The 22,060-nt window shown below is 37.3% G+C and overlaps 1 protein-coding gene across 1 annotated transcript in view; it reads right to left on the bottom strand.

Moving 5' to 3' along the window:
• Positions 1-3,126: 3,126 nt before the first annotated feature.
• TGFBRAP1 (transforming growth factor, beta receptor associated protein 1) overlaps positions 3,127-22,060 on the bottom strand; it is a 28,002-nt gene continuing 9,068 nt past the window's right edge. Inside the window, exons 3-11 of the mRNA XM_010019137.1 lie at positions 21,622-21,776; positions 16,406-16,488; positions 11,767-12,108; positions 10,385-10,442; positions 8,934-9,077; positions 7,782-7,928; positions 6,039-6,198; positions 4,472-4,905; positions 3,127-3,315 (exon numbers count right to left, since the gene is read on the bottom strand). Of these exons, the coding sequence (XP_010017439.1) occupies positions 3,127-3,315; positions 4,472-4,905; positions 6,039-6,198; positions 7,782-7,928; positions 8,934-9,077; positions 10,385-10,442; positions 11,767-12,108; positions 16,406-16,488; positions 21,622-21,776 (1,712 nt within the window). The remainder of the gene's footprint in view (positions 3,316-4,471; positions 4,906-6,038; positions 6,199-7,781; positions 7,929-8,933; positions 9,078-10,384; positions 10,443-11,766; positions 12,109-16,405; positions 16,489-21,621; positions 21,777-22,060) is intronic.

Genomic DNA, 22,060 nt, shown 5'->3' with positions numbered 1-22,060 from the left:
CACAGGCACACTGTCACATTAAAACAAACAAGCAAAAAATCTGCACTACTGCTTTGGTTTTCACACTTTTGAAGTTGGAGGAGCCTCATTTGGAAAAGAAACCCAAAACAAACTGTGAGAGATGAATTACAAACACAAATAATTTAGCAAGAGCTATATTAAGAAGAAATATTCTGCCAGAATCTCCTCTCTCTAAGGGCAGGTTTAAGACACCACATTTCCTAAATGGAGAGAGAAAGATTGCACCAAACTGGAACTCCCAGAACCCATTTAATTTCCAAACTAGAAGGACGGTGAAAGAAATATTCCTCTTTCCTGCCTCTCTTCCTCTATGTATTGAGGAGTCAGCAGTTAATCACCAGATTACCACTCATTCCCTCCTTGCTGCTGCAGCCATAGCAGAGGAACTTCCACAGTATCAATGCTGTGCCAGGACTTTAGGTACGTAAAACAAAACCAAGCAAACTGGCAGTACCTAAATGAAAGGAGGAATGAACTCAGGTTCTCCAATGTGAAGTACTTCTACCCAAGGTGTGTTGTAGTTGTCCTACCTAAGGAAATTCGAATGCAGATCTTTCATAAATTTCCTGTACATCTCAAGTACAGCATATCATGTGTCACTGATGAAGGTTGTTATCTCCTCTGGTCGAGTATCATCTCAATTGCTCAAGTGCTGCATGCACACTGGAAGAGCATCCTCCACCTGCCACCACCCTGCTGAGCTCTTGCTCTACCTCAGGCTCACATGTGGGCTTTATCTTTTTCGTTACCATAGGACTTCCATATTAGTTTATCCAAATGAGTTCTAGTATGAAATGTAACAAAGAAATGGGTAATGATGTATGCATCAAATGTCAGTATTTTTCCAGTCCACATCTCTGGGGGGCTAAAAGAATTAAATCCCCCAACTTTAATATTTATCACCCTTTTGGTCACCTATTATTGCACATATGCTACCTTGCATTACTGCAATTCCTGTATTTGTTTGTTTATGTACAATTATTGTTACTGGAGGATTTTAGCCAAAGTACAAATCTGAAAAATGTTGAATATTAATAAAGAATTGACTCATCTTTTACAGACATACCTTTTCATGCAATAACAATTAAGAACTTCCTTGTGGCCTGGAATGGTATGATCTCTATTCCATTGCAACACTAGTTGACAAGACTAAGTTCATCACTACCTCATGGCTAGAACGTCTTAATCATGGAGAGTGGTCTTTGGCTTAGTACCTCCTTATTAGACAAGAGCAGAGCAGACTGAGGATGCGTGCAGCAAAAGAAAGTATTTCTTATGAATCGCATGCTACTGTACACAAAAGGCTTATCAGATCTTTGTCAAATCACTTCCTCGCTATCAGGATTCTGAGGACAGGGGACTACAAATGTGTCTGTCATCATTGCCCACTGTATACACACTGTTTGAAAAACATGAATACAAGACACAAAGAATTTGCTCATACCAGTGCCACAGGAGAATTTGTCTTTTTTGAAGGTGCCTTTCACTAAACATTTCTTACATGTCTTAGTAGGGAGCGCTATGCTACTCCTTACTTGGATTTTATTTCATTTTTAAAACCCAACACAACTATACTTTTCTAATTTCAAACTGCAAAGAGAAAGAACCAAAGGTCTTTTGCTTTAACAAAGAAATGGATATTTTTTTTCCCCTGAATGTAATCTGTTTGCCCCTTTCTGGAGGCAGCACTGTGCTTACAAGGCTGTTTCATAAGCTAACCCTTCTGAAACAGGAGACCTCTTCCGAGACTGCATCTAGAAGATACCCCATTTTGCTGAAAGTCCCCACTCTGAGTGGCAATGCTGAAACAGTGAGCAGCTGTACTAACTCAACTGCACGCTAGTCAGTAAGCTTGGTATTTATTAGAGCTTTACAGAATTAAAATAAATGCTTTGACTTTGAAATACTTTTATTTAAAGTCACCATTTTTTAACTTCCGTTGTGGGAAGCTGCTTCTTTTAAAATGATTGCTTTAAAATGGTTAAATAGCAATGTGAATACTTATCAGGGAAGTTAAAGTGGTTTTGTTGCTTTTTTGTTTTGTAGAATATAACAAATCCAGTACCCCTGTAGTGCACCTTTGTAGATTTCTTCCCAATTATACCATCTTTCCATGATTTTGATTGCACAAGCCATACACAAGTTATAAAAACCTGTTCTTGTAGAATTCCTATCTGCCTAAGTTATGTTATGGCAAACATTTAGCACATAACCTGTACACTTTTGTATCAGGCACATCTTTAGCCTCCAAAGAAACTCTAGAATGATATAAGATCAATTTATTCAACTGTATGTACAGTATAATTGCATATTAATAAATAAATCAATATTAAAGTTAAGGTCTCTTCCCCCATAGAAAAGTGACTACAATATGACCAGATAATCTGACCTCCTTTTTCTTCCAAGCACAGCTGTGTGACTGAGGCTATTAGTTTCCACTTAGTTTTTTTTACAGTAACTGTAGGAGTAGAAACCTAATGGACCAGTGCTTACATTTAAATCCTATATAGCAGAGGAGAGAGGGGAAGTACTGAAAAGTGCATCAAAAGCCAACAATTTGTAGAGCAAAAATCAAGTTCATAATGTGATCCTGGGGAAGAGAATCCAGCCCAAAAGAGGGCATGCTGCAGCAAATGTTATAACCAAAGCATATTTTTGTCTTGATAGTAAGCTGCATGATGCCAGTCTTGTCACATAACGTTCCAAGAATTCCAACTCCAATAGATGACATCTCCACCTCTACAAACTTATCAACACCACGTTCAGTGCAAAGTGACATTTCTTAAAATAACTGTTTGCCTTGTTTCCATAACATTCATCCTCACTGTGAAGAGAAGGCTCATTTTCTTTAACTGTTTATTATTATATACATTAGAGCCTGTATTTGCACCTCTCCATTTCTGGTAGTGAATTTTCTTCTATCTACATTCATTAGAAATTAAAAAGATAAGTGGTGATATTTCATATTTACTGGAAGTCTTCCCAATAACCCAAAGACTAGCTGTTCATCTTGATTTATACCTAAAGTAGCTGCACTTTGTTCTTTTTTCCAACCCGCTTTCAATGGGGTGTAAGTCCCGGGAACCAGTGGGACCAGAACATATTTCAAGTCTGATTGCTGGAGCTGGAAGAGTGATGAGTCATGTTTGAATTCAGATGTCTGTTTGCAGCACAGTGTGTGTGCACCATACCCCCATTTGGGTATCTTACAAATACAGGCTCGCAGAAAGGATTTTGGCACACCTGACAGACCTTTTTGTCTGAAAGAAGAATTGGAGTTCCTCTTTGTTTAACCTAAAAAGAGGGGAAAAAAACCATTCAAATATGAGATTAACAAGAAAGGAAGGGAAATTACAGAGACATGTAATTTCAACTGTACTAAATGGTCAAACCCGATCAATGATAAAGGTAGTAGGAAAAGACAGCTTGAACTTGAATTCAGTTTCACATTCACTCATTTTCATGCTTCCTCTTAAAAAGCAGTATGCTTTTTTTTTGTAATTTTTCCCTTCTTATTTTTCTTCTGTTTGTTTAATAAAGAAAAGCACTCACACATTTAATGCAGCTGAAAACTTAAGGCAGCTTCCTAAACAATGTCACAGGACAGCTCTGCACAAACTAAGTACTGATGCATTTTTATTCCAGACAGATTCTGCTGGATATACCATTGTTAGAACTAAATGGATTCAAGAATCTGCTGGGAGCTTTAAGCAACTCAGTTCTAGCTAGGAATAGAAGAAAGTTTCACAAGTGAATTTATCACTAACAAGCTTCAATTAATACTAAGTGCTGAGTAAACTTTGTTGTAAATTCTTGCAGGTCTCAATCCTAACGACAAAATGCTAACTCACATTTGTTAACATTTCTGCAAGAACTTTGTTAACCTGTAAATCCCAGATTCACTTTCATTCAGCCCAAAAGTTCACCAAAGTTCCTCCTATTTCAAGGCTCCACCTTCCCTTTTGTTTTACAGAGGAAGCATAAAATTAAGTCCGAATCTAGTAGTCATAGCAAAAAAAGCTAATAAATGCAGCAAGTATATTTGTCAGGGACACAAAGACAGCTTTGGCCTAATTCATAGAATCACAGCATCAGCTGGGTTGGAAAAGACCTTTAAGTTCATCAAGTCCAACCTTTTTGCCAGGACTGCCAACTCCACCACTAAACCCTATCACAGGGCCTCATCTACACGGTTTGTGAACACTTCCAGGGACGATGATTCCATCACTTCCCTGGGCAGCCTGTTCCAGTGCCTGAGCACCCTCTCAGTGAAGACATTTTTCCTAATATCCAGTCTAAACCTCCCCTAGCACAGGCTGAGGCTGTTACCTCTTGTCCTATCACCTGTTACTTGGGAGAAGAGACCGACCCTCACCCTCAGATTCTTCAAACTTCTGTTCTTATTATCACATATCAAAGGACTTAACTATAGAGCTTCTAAGCAACCTACCTTCTCGTGTTTGTAGATTAAGTTTTCAGCTTGTGCTAAGCCAAGTGCAGCCTGAGTCATTCTTTTTGTATGAATGCTTTGCCTCACTGCTCCAGCCAGGAACGGGGAGAGGAGCTGCACTGACCAGCTGTCAGGCACCACCTGCAAAACTAGACCCGCATCAAATTCAGCAGCGTGGTTATTCAAGAGGTCCACAGCAGCCATGACTAGTGCACAGTCCGAAGTGCCTGGATTTAGATACACTGACAGCAACATATGGAATAGCCTCCGTCTGTACTGCATGTCTCTGTTCTCAGAGTTCCATATACAGTATTCTTCAGCAGCATGGTAGTCCTTTAACTCATGGACAAGGATATGCAAAGCCTTCTCGTGTTCTTCTAGCTTTCCATATAAAATTGCACTTTCCATATGAAGGTCTGTGCCCTGGATTTTGTCTGTTAAACGAGAAACACGGCAGTATTTACTCAGTGGAGTAGATGACTACTCCCTCTCACAGCCCATGCAAACAAACCCACAGTCAAAACTCCTGCTATTTTTGCAGAGGTGCTGGCAGCTATAGAGAGGATAGATTTTTATGAGTACAAGAACGTCTAGATGTATGGAAACATCCCCCACAAAAGAGCACCACAAAATATGGGAAAAAGATTACTAAGTAACAGTTGTAAAACCAGTGCCACTTGTATCTTTTAAATTCTAGCATGCCAGTCTTGCACATTTCTGCACACACTGCTACCACTATAAACTAAGATGAAGCCCCAAACTTTTTAACCTCTGCTTCTCTTATTATAGAAAATAACAAATAGTTTGAAGTCCACAGAGGACAAAGGTCAAATAGTACCTTGCTTTAAGAAAAGGACACAACAAACCCTTAATCCAGTTTGACAGTTCAAAGGTGAAGTGTCAGCAACAGGCAGGGAGAATGACAAGTTCATCTGGCATTTCAAGATAAATTAGAAAATCCACTGTTGCAGTGGATTAAACATTAAAAATTAGGCATTGTAAGCATTAGACAAGGAAAAAAATTAGCTCAACAGTTTCTTGCCTTATACCAACAGTAAAGCACACGTTGCATTTTTGACTCAAAAAGATGCTTGTGGTTTTGACTGGCATGAACCCCAGCTTCTGGGGTGAGAGTGGGTTAGGGACAACAAACAAGTCCTTGGTAATCAGACTCCTCAAAGCTTTGTTTCAGTTCACTGAGACAGGCCACTTAAATAAATTTGTAAGTCCTCCCATTTGCAAAAGACTGGCACAAGTTACATGCTCATCATGAAGAAGAAAATTGTATGAAGACATTTTTTCCTACCTAGTTAAGGTATTGTGTCTTTGGTGCAGTGACAAACTTACCATTGTACCTCATGAACTATGGGAGACCAAAGACAACACTAACAGATATCTAACAGCTTTCTAAATTAGCTTGTGTCTGTTAGAAATACAGCTGGTAAACCTATCAACCCAGTACACCTAGAAACCTCAGATCTTCTAGTTTTCTATCTTTATAAGGACTTAATTTTGTTTCCTGCTGGAACCAACACAGAGCATTTATAGTAGGCGACATGTATCTTACCCAAAATAAAGTGAATTCTATAAAGATCAGATTTCTGAAGAAGACTGCGTAGTTTAAGCAGCAGTTCAGTTGTTTCTGTACAATTATCTGTGGTCCCAGATTTTAGCTGAAGTATTGCCTCCAAGTACAGGACAGCTAGATGAGTATGGTACTTTTCCTTCTATGGATGAAAAGAAATACGTTAGCTTACTTTAAAAACACAACCCCTTGTCCCCACCAGTAACAGCAATGAATATATACATAAAGAAAAAATATTTTAATTCATTTGAATTACTCAAAAGTCTTTTGTTCATGCAGATAGACAACCTATTCAGACCAGCTTCGCTTTAGGATTCTCTATTGCACTAATACAGCTATTTCCAAAATGTAGATATGAAATACCTTATTCCTAACCCTCGCTTCACCTTTGAGAAACAAGCTCTATAAATAGCTTTTTTGCGCAAAAATTATTTCCTCTCAAAAGTTCACCTAACAAAAGTCAATGCAAAAGCAGATCTTTCTCCTCTGAATACAAGTGCGATCTCCGCTGTGTCTTCTCCTTCTGTTTCCCTTGTAAAATGAGTAACTTTTATCTAATTAATTCTTTCTCATATTCAGCTATGTTCTATGACCTTTTCTATTTCTGCAATAATATTTGAGAAAGCCACCAGAGGTAGACAAGCACGCTGAAGGTACAGTGCTTTTTGTGTTATTCACTTCCCAAGATTCACCAAAACAAGTCGTGACTTGACTGTTTGAAACATTCTCACTAAAGCATTCATAATAAAACTAAGACTTTGTAAAGACAAAATCAATTTATAACCCAGCCTTTACTAGCAGGTAAATTTAATTATAAATTATTTTTATTGCAAATAGTCTACAAGGCCCTATGCTTGACTCAAAAAGTTTGTTTAAAAATATTCATGACATGGGAAACCAGTACATTCATCCATCGTCATGTCACACACCTTGAAATATCTGCAGTAGCAACAGAGGGAAACCATTGACCTAGTGTGTGTATTTGAAGAATATGAATTAGTGAACTGGTCATCAGTTCTGCTGAGTTCTTTCAGTGTTCATTTCCTTGCAGGTTTAAGGAACTTCCTGTCTGCTTAAAGCGTCTCATATCCAAGTACCAAAATATTTGGCTGCTTCTATGTGGTGCTTAAAAACCCAAAGGTAGAATACACTGTCACTTATGACTTCTGAACACATCTTTTCACATTCAACATCTAGAGTAGTTCGAAATTCTACAATGAGAGGTGCATGGTTTAATTCTATCATTAATTGCTCAAATTTCTCCAGAAGGATAGAATAACACATACCTACTAGTAAAACACTGAATTAGCAAGTTTAGTATATTGCTGCCACAGTGCAATAGGATTAGCAGTTACTCGGCCATTTTTCTGTGATCTTACCAGACAGAGGTGTGAGCCTCATTGGTGAAAAGTATCCAATAATCAGATATCAAAAAAAACAAAAACAAAACCAAAAAACAAACCCAAAACACCACCAAACCCAAACCTCTGAGGGGAGGTAAGCAACTGTCTTGCCATCATTAGAGATTAGAAGTTAAAAATAATGCAGTTATCTGTTTCTCATCTTCTACTTAAATCTTAAAACCACTCCTACCCTACTCTGAGTACATCGAAAAACCTTCAGATTATGCTTATTGCTTCTAGACTATGGCTTTTTTCAGAGTTGTTCATCATAGTCTGCATTCCGAATCTTATGCTTACTGTAAAGTATTCTTGTGGGACTCACCTCTATCTTCCTTTCCAGTACTAGATGTTCTAGATACTTAATACGTGCTTTAGGATATTTGTTAAGGCAACTGATGATATCATCTGAATTCATGTTGGTTTTCTCCTGTTCTTCCAAAGGCCTTTTAGTGAAAATCTGTACACCAACCTAGGAAGAATTGCATTTAGCAGCAATCATTTTATTAGCTTTTTATTTAAATACTTATTTAATAGCACTAACAGGTTAGTTAGCACAATATTCAGGAAGATAACACAAAACCCTGCTAAACAGCACCAAGATTACACTTATCAGGAGTGACTGAGATCATGATAAACTCCATCTCCATTACCTCAATTCATAATCTATACATTATCCAGCCTACAAACCTTGTGGTGGGCACAAAAAGTACTGAACAGATCTGCATTAATAACAGAACGAGAGACTTCCACCTTTGCAGCAAGAAAGTGCAAGTCAGAGACCTGAATGCTCACAGCCTTATCAAATGTGGCTATATACACAGAGCAAGAGACTTCTATTATGACTAAAACAAAAGTTCAGAAACTTGTCATTGCATGTAATAACTGAGCTTTAAATTAAAATAAATCAGGCTGTGGCAAGTTCCAGCAGCACAGGTTGTCTGATACAGCAACAGGCATGCCATTCAACAGCATACCACACTAATGGATGTTACAAAGTTACTCTTTTAATTCTGGTGGATTAAGTTAATTCTTGTAGCAATAAGGTTTCCACATCCCAATGTACACAGGTATGACCTACTCCTGGAATCATTTCAAAAAAGAAACAGCAACAACAGTTAACCTATTAAGTAATTTTCTCTCCCCCCCACCTGCAAATTTTCAAATTTTTATGATTTGAAAATTATTTTGCCTAATATAAAGACAAAATGAAGACATGCTGAATCTTTCATTGGACAGAATCACCTAAACTTTGATTTCAAGAAGAAAAGGCAATTATCACTAGCAGTTGTTAACAGAGGGACTTAAAAGAATTAAAAAAATGGGAAGTTTTCTTCTGTTGATCACTATTTAACTGGCATTAAATATTCTAGCAAGATGGTCCAAATAGCTATCAAGATGGAACAATGTTACTGAACACCCAAACAGCACTGCAGAGAAATATTGATGTTCTGTGAGAAGTATACCAGTTACAAACCTCTTCATTTTTCTGTAAAACCCACTCAAAGTATTTCCACACTAGATCTTGGTCTGAGCAGAATGTAAGGAAGTCTACTATGTATTCATAGAGATCTGAACGTGTAGAGTCTTCAATGTCTCCATCAACTATTTTCACCCATAACTGCAACAAAAACACACACAGATTAAAATGCTTAAAACATGTACGAGCTCTTCCAACTCAAAATTTATGTAAGCTACTACAAGACTTACTATTAGCTACTGGCACTTGTGGAATTAGGAAGAGCTCCTAGAACACCAACTGCAAGAGACCTCACTGGTCACTATATTTATGCCATCACAGGCTTCTCTTGCACCTGCCATATTCCACTAATTCAGACCCCGTATCACATAGGTTCTCATTCTAAATGATTGACCAAACACTTTGGGACGAGGTATGCCAATCACAAAGAAAGCTTTTGGTAAAAGTTCTTTTCTCCAATGAACAGTATACTTTTCATGTGTTCTGCGTGTGCAAGACTAAAAGCAAATGACACAATTTAGAAGAAAACCTGGTATTTTTGTTTCATTTTGACTCCAGAACTTTAACTGCCCTCTGAGACTGATTTTATATACATTGTAATTGGAATGAAAAGGTGCCACATCTAGCAGAGTAGCTCAGCTATAAACCTTGTTCCTTGAAACAAAGAAAAATATCTTGCACATGATGAAGATCCTTACTGGCTTTCTGCTCAGGAAATTACTATTTACATAACGGACTTGAATGCATTTGACAGTGTTACTGTGATTAACATACTCAAAAAGCCACACAGTAAGGCAAACTACTTGAGGTATTGGATAATGTCTGAGAAATTCATGCTATTTATTGATCAAGAATATATACATTTTTCTAAATGAAGTTTTGCATACAGGAATAACAAAATAGTTTAGTCTGCAGCTTACAGACCACTGCTAGCCTCAGTGACACCCGAAGGGGGTGTCCTGAAAGGGATTACTAACCCTGACGAAACCCACAGATCTTGCAGAATGTGTTCACTGTCCACCATCAAATAAGGAAATAAACTCTCAGTTGATGCCAGTATTTGCCATGAGATTACAATACTGGGTGCATACAGGCTAATCAGCACAGGATATGTTCCTCAAGTCCCTCAAACACCCTTTTAAGTGATCTTTTGATTATGTTAGCACTTCTGTCAGTCTTTTAAGAGTACGGACATATGTTGTGGTATGCACAGTTTTTCTTTCAAAAAAAGCATACAAGCATCTAAATAGCTGTCATCTTCAGTGAGATCTTCAGGTTTTTCACATCTAGCATATTAAATTATTCAAGGAAGTCTGAGCATAAGTTTCTCATATATACACATCACTACATTTCAAACAGGTAAATTAGCACCTCAGATTTTTATCATCTCAGAGGTAAACTGGCATTTTGGAATGTTTCACAGATGACACTAAAGGGTTTATTCTAACCTGAAGTGCTGCAGCATCCTGACCATTGTAGTGATACAGGAGACCAAGTGCAAAATACCTGTATATAAAGAGAAAATGATATTAAAAGCACTAGATCTTTCCTACCAATTTCATTATGGCTCGAGTAGCACAGAATACAACAAATAATTGCTTATGGTGACATACACATGGCCATATCTACACTCCAGCAAGTGTCTGTAAGCTCTTTTTCAGAATTAAAGAAGTTCTGTTCTAGAAATGTGATTGGCTCCTCCTGTCTCTAAAGCACTTTCTAGTTAATAGTTCCAACTTAAAACAAAATGTGTCAAATTAGAGACAGTTCTCATGCCATTCTTTGAATTTCATATACAGATTTAACATACAACTGCAAATAATAAATATCCCTCCAATAACTAAAGTTAATAAGGTGTCATTAAATCAAATTTTTATGGTGCTTTTATTTAAGACAGTTTTACTATTAGAAACATTGTTTCTTTACTGCAGCATGAAATCTAGTCAGGCAACGAAGAGCTTTGTACAGTGCCATTACATACGGTTGGGGTTTTTTTTGTACTGTAATAAAAATACAGCCAAAGATCTGGAACAGCTGTTCTTGTGGAACAATGTTCTACCCTTCACATTTCCAAAAGTTTGCCATGCAAGCCATAGGTACCAAGACAATTTAACAAAACATACAACACAAATGAAACTACCCTAAATCTAACCATAATTAAAGACTGCCTCACCACTGTAGTTGCTACTACTGCACCGCAGTTTAAAGGAATTAAATCCAAGACAGAGACACTACCTACGACTGGAGTTCGACACATTTACTATCTAGTCTTTCCTGCTTAAAGACACCTGCTGGCATTTCCAATTTGAAGTCATGGGCAGTCATCTTAAGCAACTTCCTTCTGGTGAAGCAGTGGGAGCACCGAAAGTATGCAATTCAAAAGATCTCCTCTGAATAAGGAACTACAGTTTTAAAGCCACTAGGTGGGTAACAGCGTCTACCTACAGTAATGTGTGCTTTAAGGCATCATTTCATTCTGAGTACCACTACTACATCAATTCAACTTTTACGTCAGCAAAAGAGCAAATATATTATTTTTCCCAAAAAAAAAAAATTTGTAACAGTCCTACATGTTTGTGTTGGACACAAACTTTCAGGACAAACTTTGTATTTACCAGCATAAGACAGAATGCATTTCCTTTACCTCACACTGTCAATTAATACCTTTTCACCAACATTTTAAATGCTGATAAGTCGGCCCAAGTTGATCTTTTGGACCTGAAAGCACAGAAATTACAAGGATCTGAACACATTGCTCTAGAAGCCAATTGTGTCTAAGACAATTTTCCCTCTGGTGTCAAAGGTGCAATACTCAAAAAAATCCACTTACTTTTTGTGTTTTTCCAGCCAGGCAGCACTATCTGTTAAGAGACAAAAGTTCTCCGAAACTAGCAGATCCAGCAGGCTTTCATGATTTGCCTCTGCATATAGCTTGAGTAAAGCTGTGTCAATATCTTCCTTGTAGCCATTTGCCACCTCAGTGCTGCGGACTTCATTCAAGTAACTCATGAGGAACCGTTTGCATTTTGTCATCTTTTCCTGGTCCCCTTGGGTCAGCTGGTTTAGGTCCGCGTACTCATGCAGAGGGGGATGAGACCGTATAAATGAAGAGGAAGTAGGCAACAGGAAGGGGTAGAGAGAGATCAGCTCCCGGACATCAAGCTGGCCGCTTCTGCAATTACAGTGTCAAACTAGATGAAGCAAAAAGAAAGAAAAAGTATACATAGGCACAAAAAAATAACATACTGGGAATATGTGCTCACATATGCTTAGAGTCAGGACACTAACAGGTTGTCAGTTTTTAAAGTTAGTGCCTTCTACGCTGGAGAAAATATATTCAGAACGAATGTGGATTTTAGTTTTTTTTGCTATTTAAATACGAACTTGTTTATTATTGTTTCTCCTCCACTAGATGTTGAAAGCTCTGCAAATTCAGAGACTGGCCAGCATTTTGCTTTTGGTATCCCACAGCTGTTCTGTGGCATATACAAAAATCAGCTGAACAGCCTTAGTGCAGTTCTTAGGACTGTCCTAGATTTCATCCATACACTCCTAGATTTCATCCATACACTATGGGAGCTATTAGGACTGTCCTAGATTTCATCCATACACTATGGGAGCCAGTCTTCTGAAGGAGGCAAAACAAATGGAGAATGAACCCTCTCAAGCAAGCCACAAAGACTGTGCAAGTGTAATTCTGTAGAAAATAGCAGCTTCTTGTAGAAAACTAAAGCTTTCAGAACACCTTTTTGCATAATGAAAACCTCTTCCCCAACCCTGAAGCATACCAAATTTTTCCTTTGTCTCACTTCTTAAGGAGGTTCTGAAAACGAACCATGGATACTTATTATGCATCCATCTAACTAGTAAGAAGTAGCCCACTGTACAGGCATAGATAGGTCTTGGCTGTCCATCTATGTCAGATACTATGGAGTGGCTTTTCTACTTCAGATGTGAAGGGAATCTATTCTTTATCCAGGAGAAAACTGTAACAGGTATGCTACATGAAACATTTTCCTTTCAACCTAGATAAAAGAAGCTTCTCAAGCATTTGAAGAATGCATGCTGTGACAGAAGAGTAAAATGAGAAGATTTTTCCACATGTGGAAAAACTTCCCAATTTTCACAACTAGAATGACTCCTCTTCCCAGGCCTTGTTTTAGAACAACAGCAAGAAATCAGGATTTGTATTTTATTTCGCTGTCAGAGTCATTGTTCAGAATTCACCTTTAAAGATAAGCATCCCTGAAATGCAGGTGATACTGTTGCTGAAAAAAAGTTGAAATGAACTGACAGTTCTCTAAAAGAAACCCTGTTTGGTTATTATCTTGTTGCAAATACAACTTTTTAAAAAATAGTTCTTATCTATCCAGCGATCAACAACCCCAAAAAGATTTTCCCTTCACAACCCTAACTGGGAAGAATTAAAAAAAACCCCTCCAAGTTATAACCATGGAAGCAGATGAAGCAGAAGATTTCTGCAGGCAACAAAGTGTGAATGATCTTCACATGCAGGCTCATCCCTTCCCTGCTGCTGTAAACTAACTAAAGCAGTGGGACATGCCCAGAGTTGTTCACTTCTTGCCAGAGACACAGTTCCAAAACCACCCAGGAAATACAAACTAGCAGGAAGCACTGCAATGACAACATTTATTTACAACTTTTTTAAAAAAAGTAAATACTGTCCTTTGGCTACAAAAATCTGTACCACCACAATTAAATTTTGGGAGACAGCAACAGCAGATTTTAAAGCATCAAGTATCCTGTTCCAGCACCTACTGACTGCAAAGCATGGGGACAGCAACATAAGCAATAGAGGACCACGACAGAGAAAAGTTCTGAACGTGGGAAGTGTTCCCATAAGAAGAGGTTTGAGTCCTAAGCTTTTCGGATTCCTACACAGAGCTCCTACTGCAAAAGGCCATTCCCTAACCAAGAGCAAGGAGTTCATGTCTACTTTGAAGATTTAGGCACTTGAAATTTCTTTTTATTCCCTCTTTTCAGACTCCATATTTGATTTTGAAGTTCTTACATTGACGTTATGATAGAAGGACTATTAGGAAGAAGAACAACCAAGAAGTAGCAAGTTCTGTTAGTGGCGTGACCTGATGGTTCAAAGAGCATTTGGGCTTTCAATATGAACTCGTTACAGCTTTGGGTAGTTCAACTACTTGTGAAAATTTAAGACTTGAGGACCACCAGATAAAATATATTAATCAGAGATATTACACTAGAAAATTAACCCTAAAGAAAGATTATTTTTTCCCCTCCCTCCAAGGTTCTTCACTGAACATCAATAGGCTACTCAAAATTAATGCAGAAGCAAGGAATCTTGATAAATCCACAAAATTCAAGCATAAATATTAATTCCCTTACTGGCTATGATGTCTAGTTAATTTGGAGACGGCCTAAGCCTGAGACAGAGAATTTGACCATGGAGACAGATGAAGAAATGCTATAAACATGCCAGCAGATGAGCAGAAGTGTTTGCATAGACTGCCATTATCTTTCCCATTTTCCCTCTGAGCATCAGTAAGTCTAGAACAAACAAGGTTGGTTGAGAGTGTATCAGGGCATACCCAGATACTACTCGAACTGGGTGTGTTCACCAGGGCTGAGTATCAGGAAACTTGGACTCCATAAGGAGTTTTTCAGAGTCACCAGAATAGCTTATGCACGGCTGGCCAGATAAAAAGCACAGAAAATTTGTATTTGCCTTCTCCCCCCCAAGAAGACTTCAGCATTTCATGAACAGTTCTTCTGTTTTGCCGTTGCAGCTATTACAGGAAAGGAACATTCTGGAATGCTGACTCAGCTTCAAAATTCATGCCTGGACGGCACATTTTCTTGTGAAGCATGTTTCTTTCTATAGAGGACCTCTCACAATACTGTTCATTGAAGGTCAATTGTCAGATGGACGAAGGCTGCATAACTGATCTTGGCTCCTTCTACAAGGTGCTGGAGCTCCATGCAGGATATGTTTCCCCTTTTCACTGCTTTCGAAAGATCCTCGGCCACTACCAGCAAGACAGGGCCCCCAGATTAGACCCCACAGAGAACTATTGACAATCAGGGTGGAATAAAGTAATAGGGAAAAAATTTTGTTAGCCATAGTCAAGACAGCTGCAGAACTAAACGAGTCTGGCCACCTAACTACACCTAGACACTGGAGACACTTTATAGCTGGTACAACCTCAACAAGCTATTTTATCAAAGCTGGCCACACTGCAAAAAAAACAAACAAAAAAAAAAAAACAAAAAAAAAAAAAAAACCAAAAAAAAAACCAAAAAAACCCCCAAACATACAAAAGGGCATTGGAGAGCCATTTGGAAAGGCTTTGAAGGAATGCTGTAAAGAATACCTAACTATGTTCAGCTTGTAGTTCAAATACGCAACACAGCAGTGATTCAGTCTAGTGCTTGGAAGAATTCAGGGAGGAAGAAGATTGCAAATTACTCACCAATGCCAAAGATTACAAGGTGATACAGAAAGTTTATGGCCAAAACAGATGCCAGTAAATGCTGTTCATGCCCTTCCTGTCATTCCCTAATCGTCACTCAGTGTACAGTGCCCATTCAGGCCCAGTGTCTCCCATTATCCTGGTGAGCAGGAGGCAAAATGTCTCATTGATAGCAACAGTTCTCAAACCTTTAATTTCCCCGATACATTTCCATAAACTCAAGGACAACTTTTTCCTGTAGTGTACACACTTAAAATATACAGCAAACAGTCTAGCCTTAATCCTATTCCATAGACTCTAAACTGATTTAAAATTAATTTCAGCAGATAACAAGGAGAATTATTTTATGTGGTCAGCATGGATTACACTAACTCTGGACAACACCCCAGCACAGAATGGGGCATGGCTAGTAAAAACGAAATTATCAGAAAAATAAAGATAATGAGCAGCATTTTTTGAATGAAAGTGGAGAACAAGGTCAATTTGTAAACAAGTGACTGCTGAAGCAGCTAAATCAGGAAGGTTAGTGCAGACTTAAAGAACAAATGATCTGTCTTCTGGAAAAGGTCTAGCAGAACAAGTGTTAAATTCAGTATCAGCATCCTCAAAAAAAAAAAAGTGTACCTGTATTAATAATATTTAAATTGAAACTTTTTGTTACATTTCTTTTCCTAAGGGGTTAAAAAGATTAAATAGAACCAAGCAATGTTCATGCTATAAATCACAGCATGGGCTCAATAATAAGGCCTTGAACTTCATAGGCATAAAGTAAAAAACTTTGCTACTGTATGTTAGCATACAAAAAAAAATAAAAAAATCAGTTGCATTAACTCTTCAGTTATAAAATTAACTCAATGTTACTCTGTTCTTACCCCCAACAAAGCCATTTTATCACAGTGAACTCATATCTGCGTCAAAAAACATTCAGGCAACTAAATTTTTAAACCGAAGAACATTAACTCCTTATTTAAAGAAGATAAATAAATAAATTTCTTGTCACACAATTACCTGAAGAGTTCTTTTGCTTCAAGGAACTGAAGCTGTGCAAACTGTATAAAACCTGCCTGCTGGAGGATTCGTTTGTACATTACCTATGAAAGAGAAGGGAGGGGGAAAAGGTTTATAATATTTGTAATGAGTTATGCAGTGCTAGCCACTAGTGCAAAAACTACCTGCCAAAACCATTGAACACATGATCTTCAACCAGACCTGTCAAGTTACATGCGAAATAAAACCTTGATCCTCTACATTTTAAATTGTATGTACCCAAATATACTGGATCTGCTGCCCAGACTCAATTTCACACACAAGTGTGAACGCAACACTGACAACAAGCACTTGCTAAGAGAAAGTCAACAAATTGCAAGCTCAAGTTTCCTTATTTAAATAATCACTTATCTGGCATCAGTCTAACTTGCCTCAAGTTTTGACTTGTGGTATTTGCAAACATTAAAGCCAATGGCCTTCTTTGAAGCTCCCCATGATTCAGCAGGCACAAAAAAGATTTAACAGAAGGATGGTCCCACTTGACCACACAGAGCTAACTTTCTCCCCATCTCATCTCACTTCAGCAGCAACCTTGCTGGCTACTCTTATAGTCTCATCCCCAGCTGATGACCATATTTCTGACTTTATGCCAGGTTTTTTTTTCCTTTTTTTTTAAAAAATAAAAATATTTCCAAAGCACTCCAGCTTATCCAATGTGCAGTACATTATGCAAACGTACATAAAATTATGGTTAAAAAGAGGAGCACGAGTAAAACACACAAAAAACTGTCTTACAAAGTTTTATTGTTAAGGTCACTCCTAGACAGAAAAAAGTTTACAAGAAGTTCTCAAAACTATTTTAAATTCTAGGTACCTATTTAATCTGAATGGTTAATTAGTTAAATGAAACCCTCATACCCAGAATATTTCCAATGGCAAAAGAGAATTACTAAAAGCAAGGAACCCCAAAATGTGCTCTGCAAAGCATCCACTGGTTGTGACAACACTGGTACTTCGCAAATACACCTAGCTACATTCACATGACCTCAGTTTTCCCCTTCAACTTTCTCATGAAGCTTTCTAATGTTTAACAGTGTGCATTAATTCTGTTATTAAAAACAGACTCCCGTTTCAAATACCCAGAGAACTGCAATACATTAGGAAAGTATTCCAGGCAGGCATTACTAAAGGATGTCAGGCCTCAAGTAGCGTAGACTGATATTCTAATTGGCAATTTTTCACCTTCATTAAAGATTGTAGGTTTACCAGAAGAAAAAGCTTGCCTTAAAATCACTTGGTTAGTGCATGCTTTACTAAGAGTTTATCTTAAGGAAATACTTAATCTTGACCTTTAGCAAGCCATTAAAACCTACTGATTTGTAAGGCTGTGGGACTTTTCTTGCCCCCCAGTGTGGGGGAATGAACGGGAAACAGAGAAATGCTACCCGGCACACCTTTTCAGACAAGCATAGCATAAAAATAAATGAACAATGACATCTTTATATTAATGCTAGTATGCTTTACATCCAAGTATACTAAAGCTGAAAGGGAATTTAATTCCAGTAATAAAGTAAAACTACCTCAGGTGATTAATTCACAAAGTATCCAAAATGTTTTGGCTATACGACTGTGTTACTACATCAGTAAACAGTAATCTGTGAATGGATGAACACCTGTCTGGTCACATTCCTAAGGAGCTCATAAACAATTTCAGTCTGCAGCTACCTGCATCTTATGGCACCAGAAGAACTTCAAAACCTGGCCTCAGATTTTCCCTTTCAAGCCAGGGAGAGCTGAAGTACAAGTATTTCTCACCTTGCTAACTAATACCAAAGTAGAATTGTTATTTTATTTTATTTTTGAACTCTGCAATTAGGACCACTAATATTTATATATTTAGTGAATTAGGATATTGGAATGAAGTTTGAATTGATCTAACACAGTGTAAATACTGCTTTAATGGTTGAGCTTAGTTTGTACAGGAAGATAAAAAGAAGATAAAAAGAGTTTGTTGATAATGTAAGCATAGCCCAAGGAATCTGTTTTAAATTTGAACTGATAAAGTGGCATTCACTTTCATTTAAATGTTGTCGTATTTTCACATATCCCTTAAAGCCACACACACAAAAAAATAAAAAATAAAAAATCTGTACAACATTGACAGACACTTTCCCAATCTTTAAAAGATGCAGTGATGGGATAGGGAATAAGTAGGTTCATTTTTAGCCAACAAGATAAACACATTAAGACGTTCTGTGGTAAAGACTGTGGAAATAACAGACCAGTCTGTGAAAAAGTCAATATCCTCTTTCTCACAGGTTTTTAAAACTGGGCTAGACCTATATGCCAATCACATACAGTTAACTTCTGTTTATGACAGAAATAACATCTTGAGTTTTTCCAGACTTATTTGCCAGAATAGCTCAGTTGGCTTATTTTTAAAAACTACTAAGTTATACGCAGTCAAAATTCAATACATTGTTTATTCCCCTATCATTTTTTAAGAACCAGCATATGACTTGAGGTGTTTTAGGAAAAATCCATATTGTTGACTGAATTCACATTAAAAAACTAGCTACAAAAACATGAAACAATATTTATATTAATTTGTATCTGAAAAAGCACTAGAGAACAGGAAGATGACTACTGAAGCTGTGATAGCTGTAAGTGAAGCCTTCCTAGCCTCTCCACTGCTAGAAAAAAATTCCAAAGATGGTCAGAATTACCAACTAGATGGTCAGAAAGTTTTTCTAGAAAGTCACTTTGTCTTTTGGTCACATTTTGGTGCTGTTAATGTTTTTTGAAACTAAAAAGAAATGGGGGGGAAGGGATACATTAAAAAAAAAAAAAAAAAAAAAACAAAAAAAAAAAAAAAAAAAAACCAAAAAAAAAAAAAAAAGATACCTATGCAAGATGTGTGTCAATCTAACCAAGGTCTTCACTACCATCAACCATGATTTCTGCAAACTTCAGCTGTCCTGAAAAATTAATAAGCAGTATTCAGTCAGTTCATGGTAGCATGGTAGAAAGGCCTTTGTATTCTATCAAAAATGATATCCAGCAAAGCCATCTCCTTGCAACACTTTTGCTTAGCATTTTTTACCTAGCAGTAATTCCTGATGCTCAAAGACAAAGTAATTTTCATTTAATATTGCAGACACAAATCTGCAGTCTGCAGGTACCACTGGTTAAATAATAGATTAGACTTACTAATGCACGACCTGCTCAGAACTAAATATTGCCTATACAAATAATTCTGAGAGTACCATACTTTACTGTTTCAATCCCACTATCATTCTGCATTACCATCTATATATTTATGCTGATATAAAGAGAAGAAGCAAGCACCTGTGTATGCATGCAATGACAATGCAGTATTGAACTGCAAGAAAAGAAAACTCATGTTGTCCCAGGGTGAAGAACTGTCCTACAATGCCACGACTGAGTTCAAGTCACAAGACGGCAACAGCCATGGGAAACTTCAGAAATTAAAGCAGCACGTGGAAAAGGAGACACTATACTACATGTACCAATTACTATCACTTTTCTGTATGGATAAATTATAGTGGCTGGATCAAGTGCCTTACTACCAATCCTATCCTTTCCTTCCCACTGTTCATATGAAATAGCAAAGTAAGGCCTTGAAAGTGTCAGCTACTGAGAAATCAGTAAAGCTTACAAAATACATATCTGAAGATGTCAATTTGAAGATACCTATTTTCTATCTAGTTATAATCTATTATCTGTACATTTCTCTTAGGAGTTAGAAAAGAGTGACGATGTGAAAGTATGCCAAAGAAACATTGCAAAAGACATATGTACGGCATGTAATTGGGTTGAACTCCACCAGATTAGTATCATGCGAGACTACAGTAAAAAATAAAATAAAATTAAAAAGTCTAATGTGCTTGTAACTAACCTGTAATGACATCATTAAGTATCAGAGGCATGTTAGAAAGCAAGCTCAACATGTCATGCTCTCAACTACAGACAAGCTCTGAAAAACTGGACTAATATCTCAACAACTAAGCCAAGTCGAGTCATTTTAATATGAGTCAGTGGGAGACTCCAGTAATTTAAGCTGGTTAATCTCAGTTTACAAATACAGGCCAGAACTAGAACAGGCTATTTTGCTTGCAAATACTATGTTTTCTGGTTTTCAGCTGTAGCACTGACTCAAAGCAACCGAACACCTTTAAAAGCATAATAAGTTAGCAAGAACATTTAATATTCTTAACATTAAACAGTAATTTAAGGCAGACAGACATGGTGCACATAAGACACATGTGAACTGAAAGTAAATTATCAGGCAGAAAAATCCTAAATGCAAGCAAACTTAAGAGGAATGAGACTCTACGTCACTCATTTTAGATAATGAATTGCAGTTCAACCTGTGGTAAAACACAAAAAGGTATCTCCCATACTAAATCTACATAACTGTAGAAGACATTGATTAGATCATGCATTCTGTCTTCACAGTAAGATTGAAGTTTAGTTCTTTAAACAGATTGTAAATGAAAAGTTGGAAGCAAAGATGCAAAGCAAAACATGCTGGAAACTGAATTCTGTATTTGCTTAAATACTTTTCAGCTTCCAGTACTTCCAGGTAATTGTATCTAAGCAAAAGGATGGGAACACCTTTCTTGCCAAACTTTTTACTTCCAGAAGCCTCCCCAGCTGTTCATTCACCAAACAAGTTAAGGATAAAAATGAAAGCTAAGAAATTTAATGACTGCTTTTCAAGGGCTTTGACCAAAATTTAAATGACAAGGAATTAGAAACCTCTTCACATTGAAAGTAAGAAATATCCTTACAGACTGAATAATTTTGAACCACTGCAGTGCCGTAATCACCGTAGTTACGTTCCTAACTTTACATCTTCCTAAACAAACTGAAAGCAATGCTACAGGTAACTATTTTACTGGTAACAAAATGCTCCAACAACTGAACCTAGTATGAGGGAAGCATCGCATGGGATTTCCTATTATTAGTTTTTCAGTTTTGTGTTAAATTTTTTTCAAGTTACATACATGAAAAAATACCAACACCAGCAGAAAAGCATTCAACCCTGCCAACATCTAGTGCTTTACAAGCACTAGACAACTCAGCTGCATGTCTATTTCCTCAGGCTGAAACCATAAAAGGTATTAGATCTCTCTTCTATGGTTACTTGACCATTATATACATGGTCCCACTATAAAATTCATGTTTTCATGAAAATTAAAGGAAGGACAGACCTGAAATTTCTCTTTTGGAATATTCCTTCGAGCTCCTTTTGCTAGAACAAGGGCTTCTTCCACTCTGTGGCTAGCTAGAAGATCCTGAATCTGTTTTTCCAAAGGTAGTGGCACCAAGATATACACTCCCTTATTAGTAGCAACAATCACCTTTCCTGGACAGAGAAAATGGACATATTCAGTTTACACTCTCAATAGAACCTTCCCCCTCCACCCCCCCATTTCAGAAACAAGCTTTAAGATTTACTAAGATACGAAAACCAGAATAGTGTTAAAAGCTCCCCAAACTCATCTCTGTTGTTACCTTGTCTACTAGATGGTATAGTTCACCTGTAAACTGCACCTCAGAAATACTGAGATAATGGTAAATTTATTTATTTACAGATGACGTTTCACTGTAAGTAAATGAAAGTGGCTATAATCTCTCATGATGAGCTAA

This window comes from Nestor notabilis, unplaced genomic scaffold (genome assembly GCF_000696875.1).
Source record: "Nestor notabilis isolate BGI_N333 unplaced genomic scaffold, ASM69687v1 scaffold18947, whole genome shotgun sequence".
NCBI classification, from domain to species: Eukaryota; Metazoa; Chordata; class Aves; order Psittaciformes; family Psittacidae; genus Nestor; species Nestor notabilis.
Note: the sequence above shows the minus strand (reverse complement) of the source record. Positions and strands in the feature narration are given on the sequence as shown.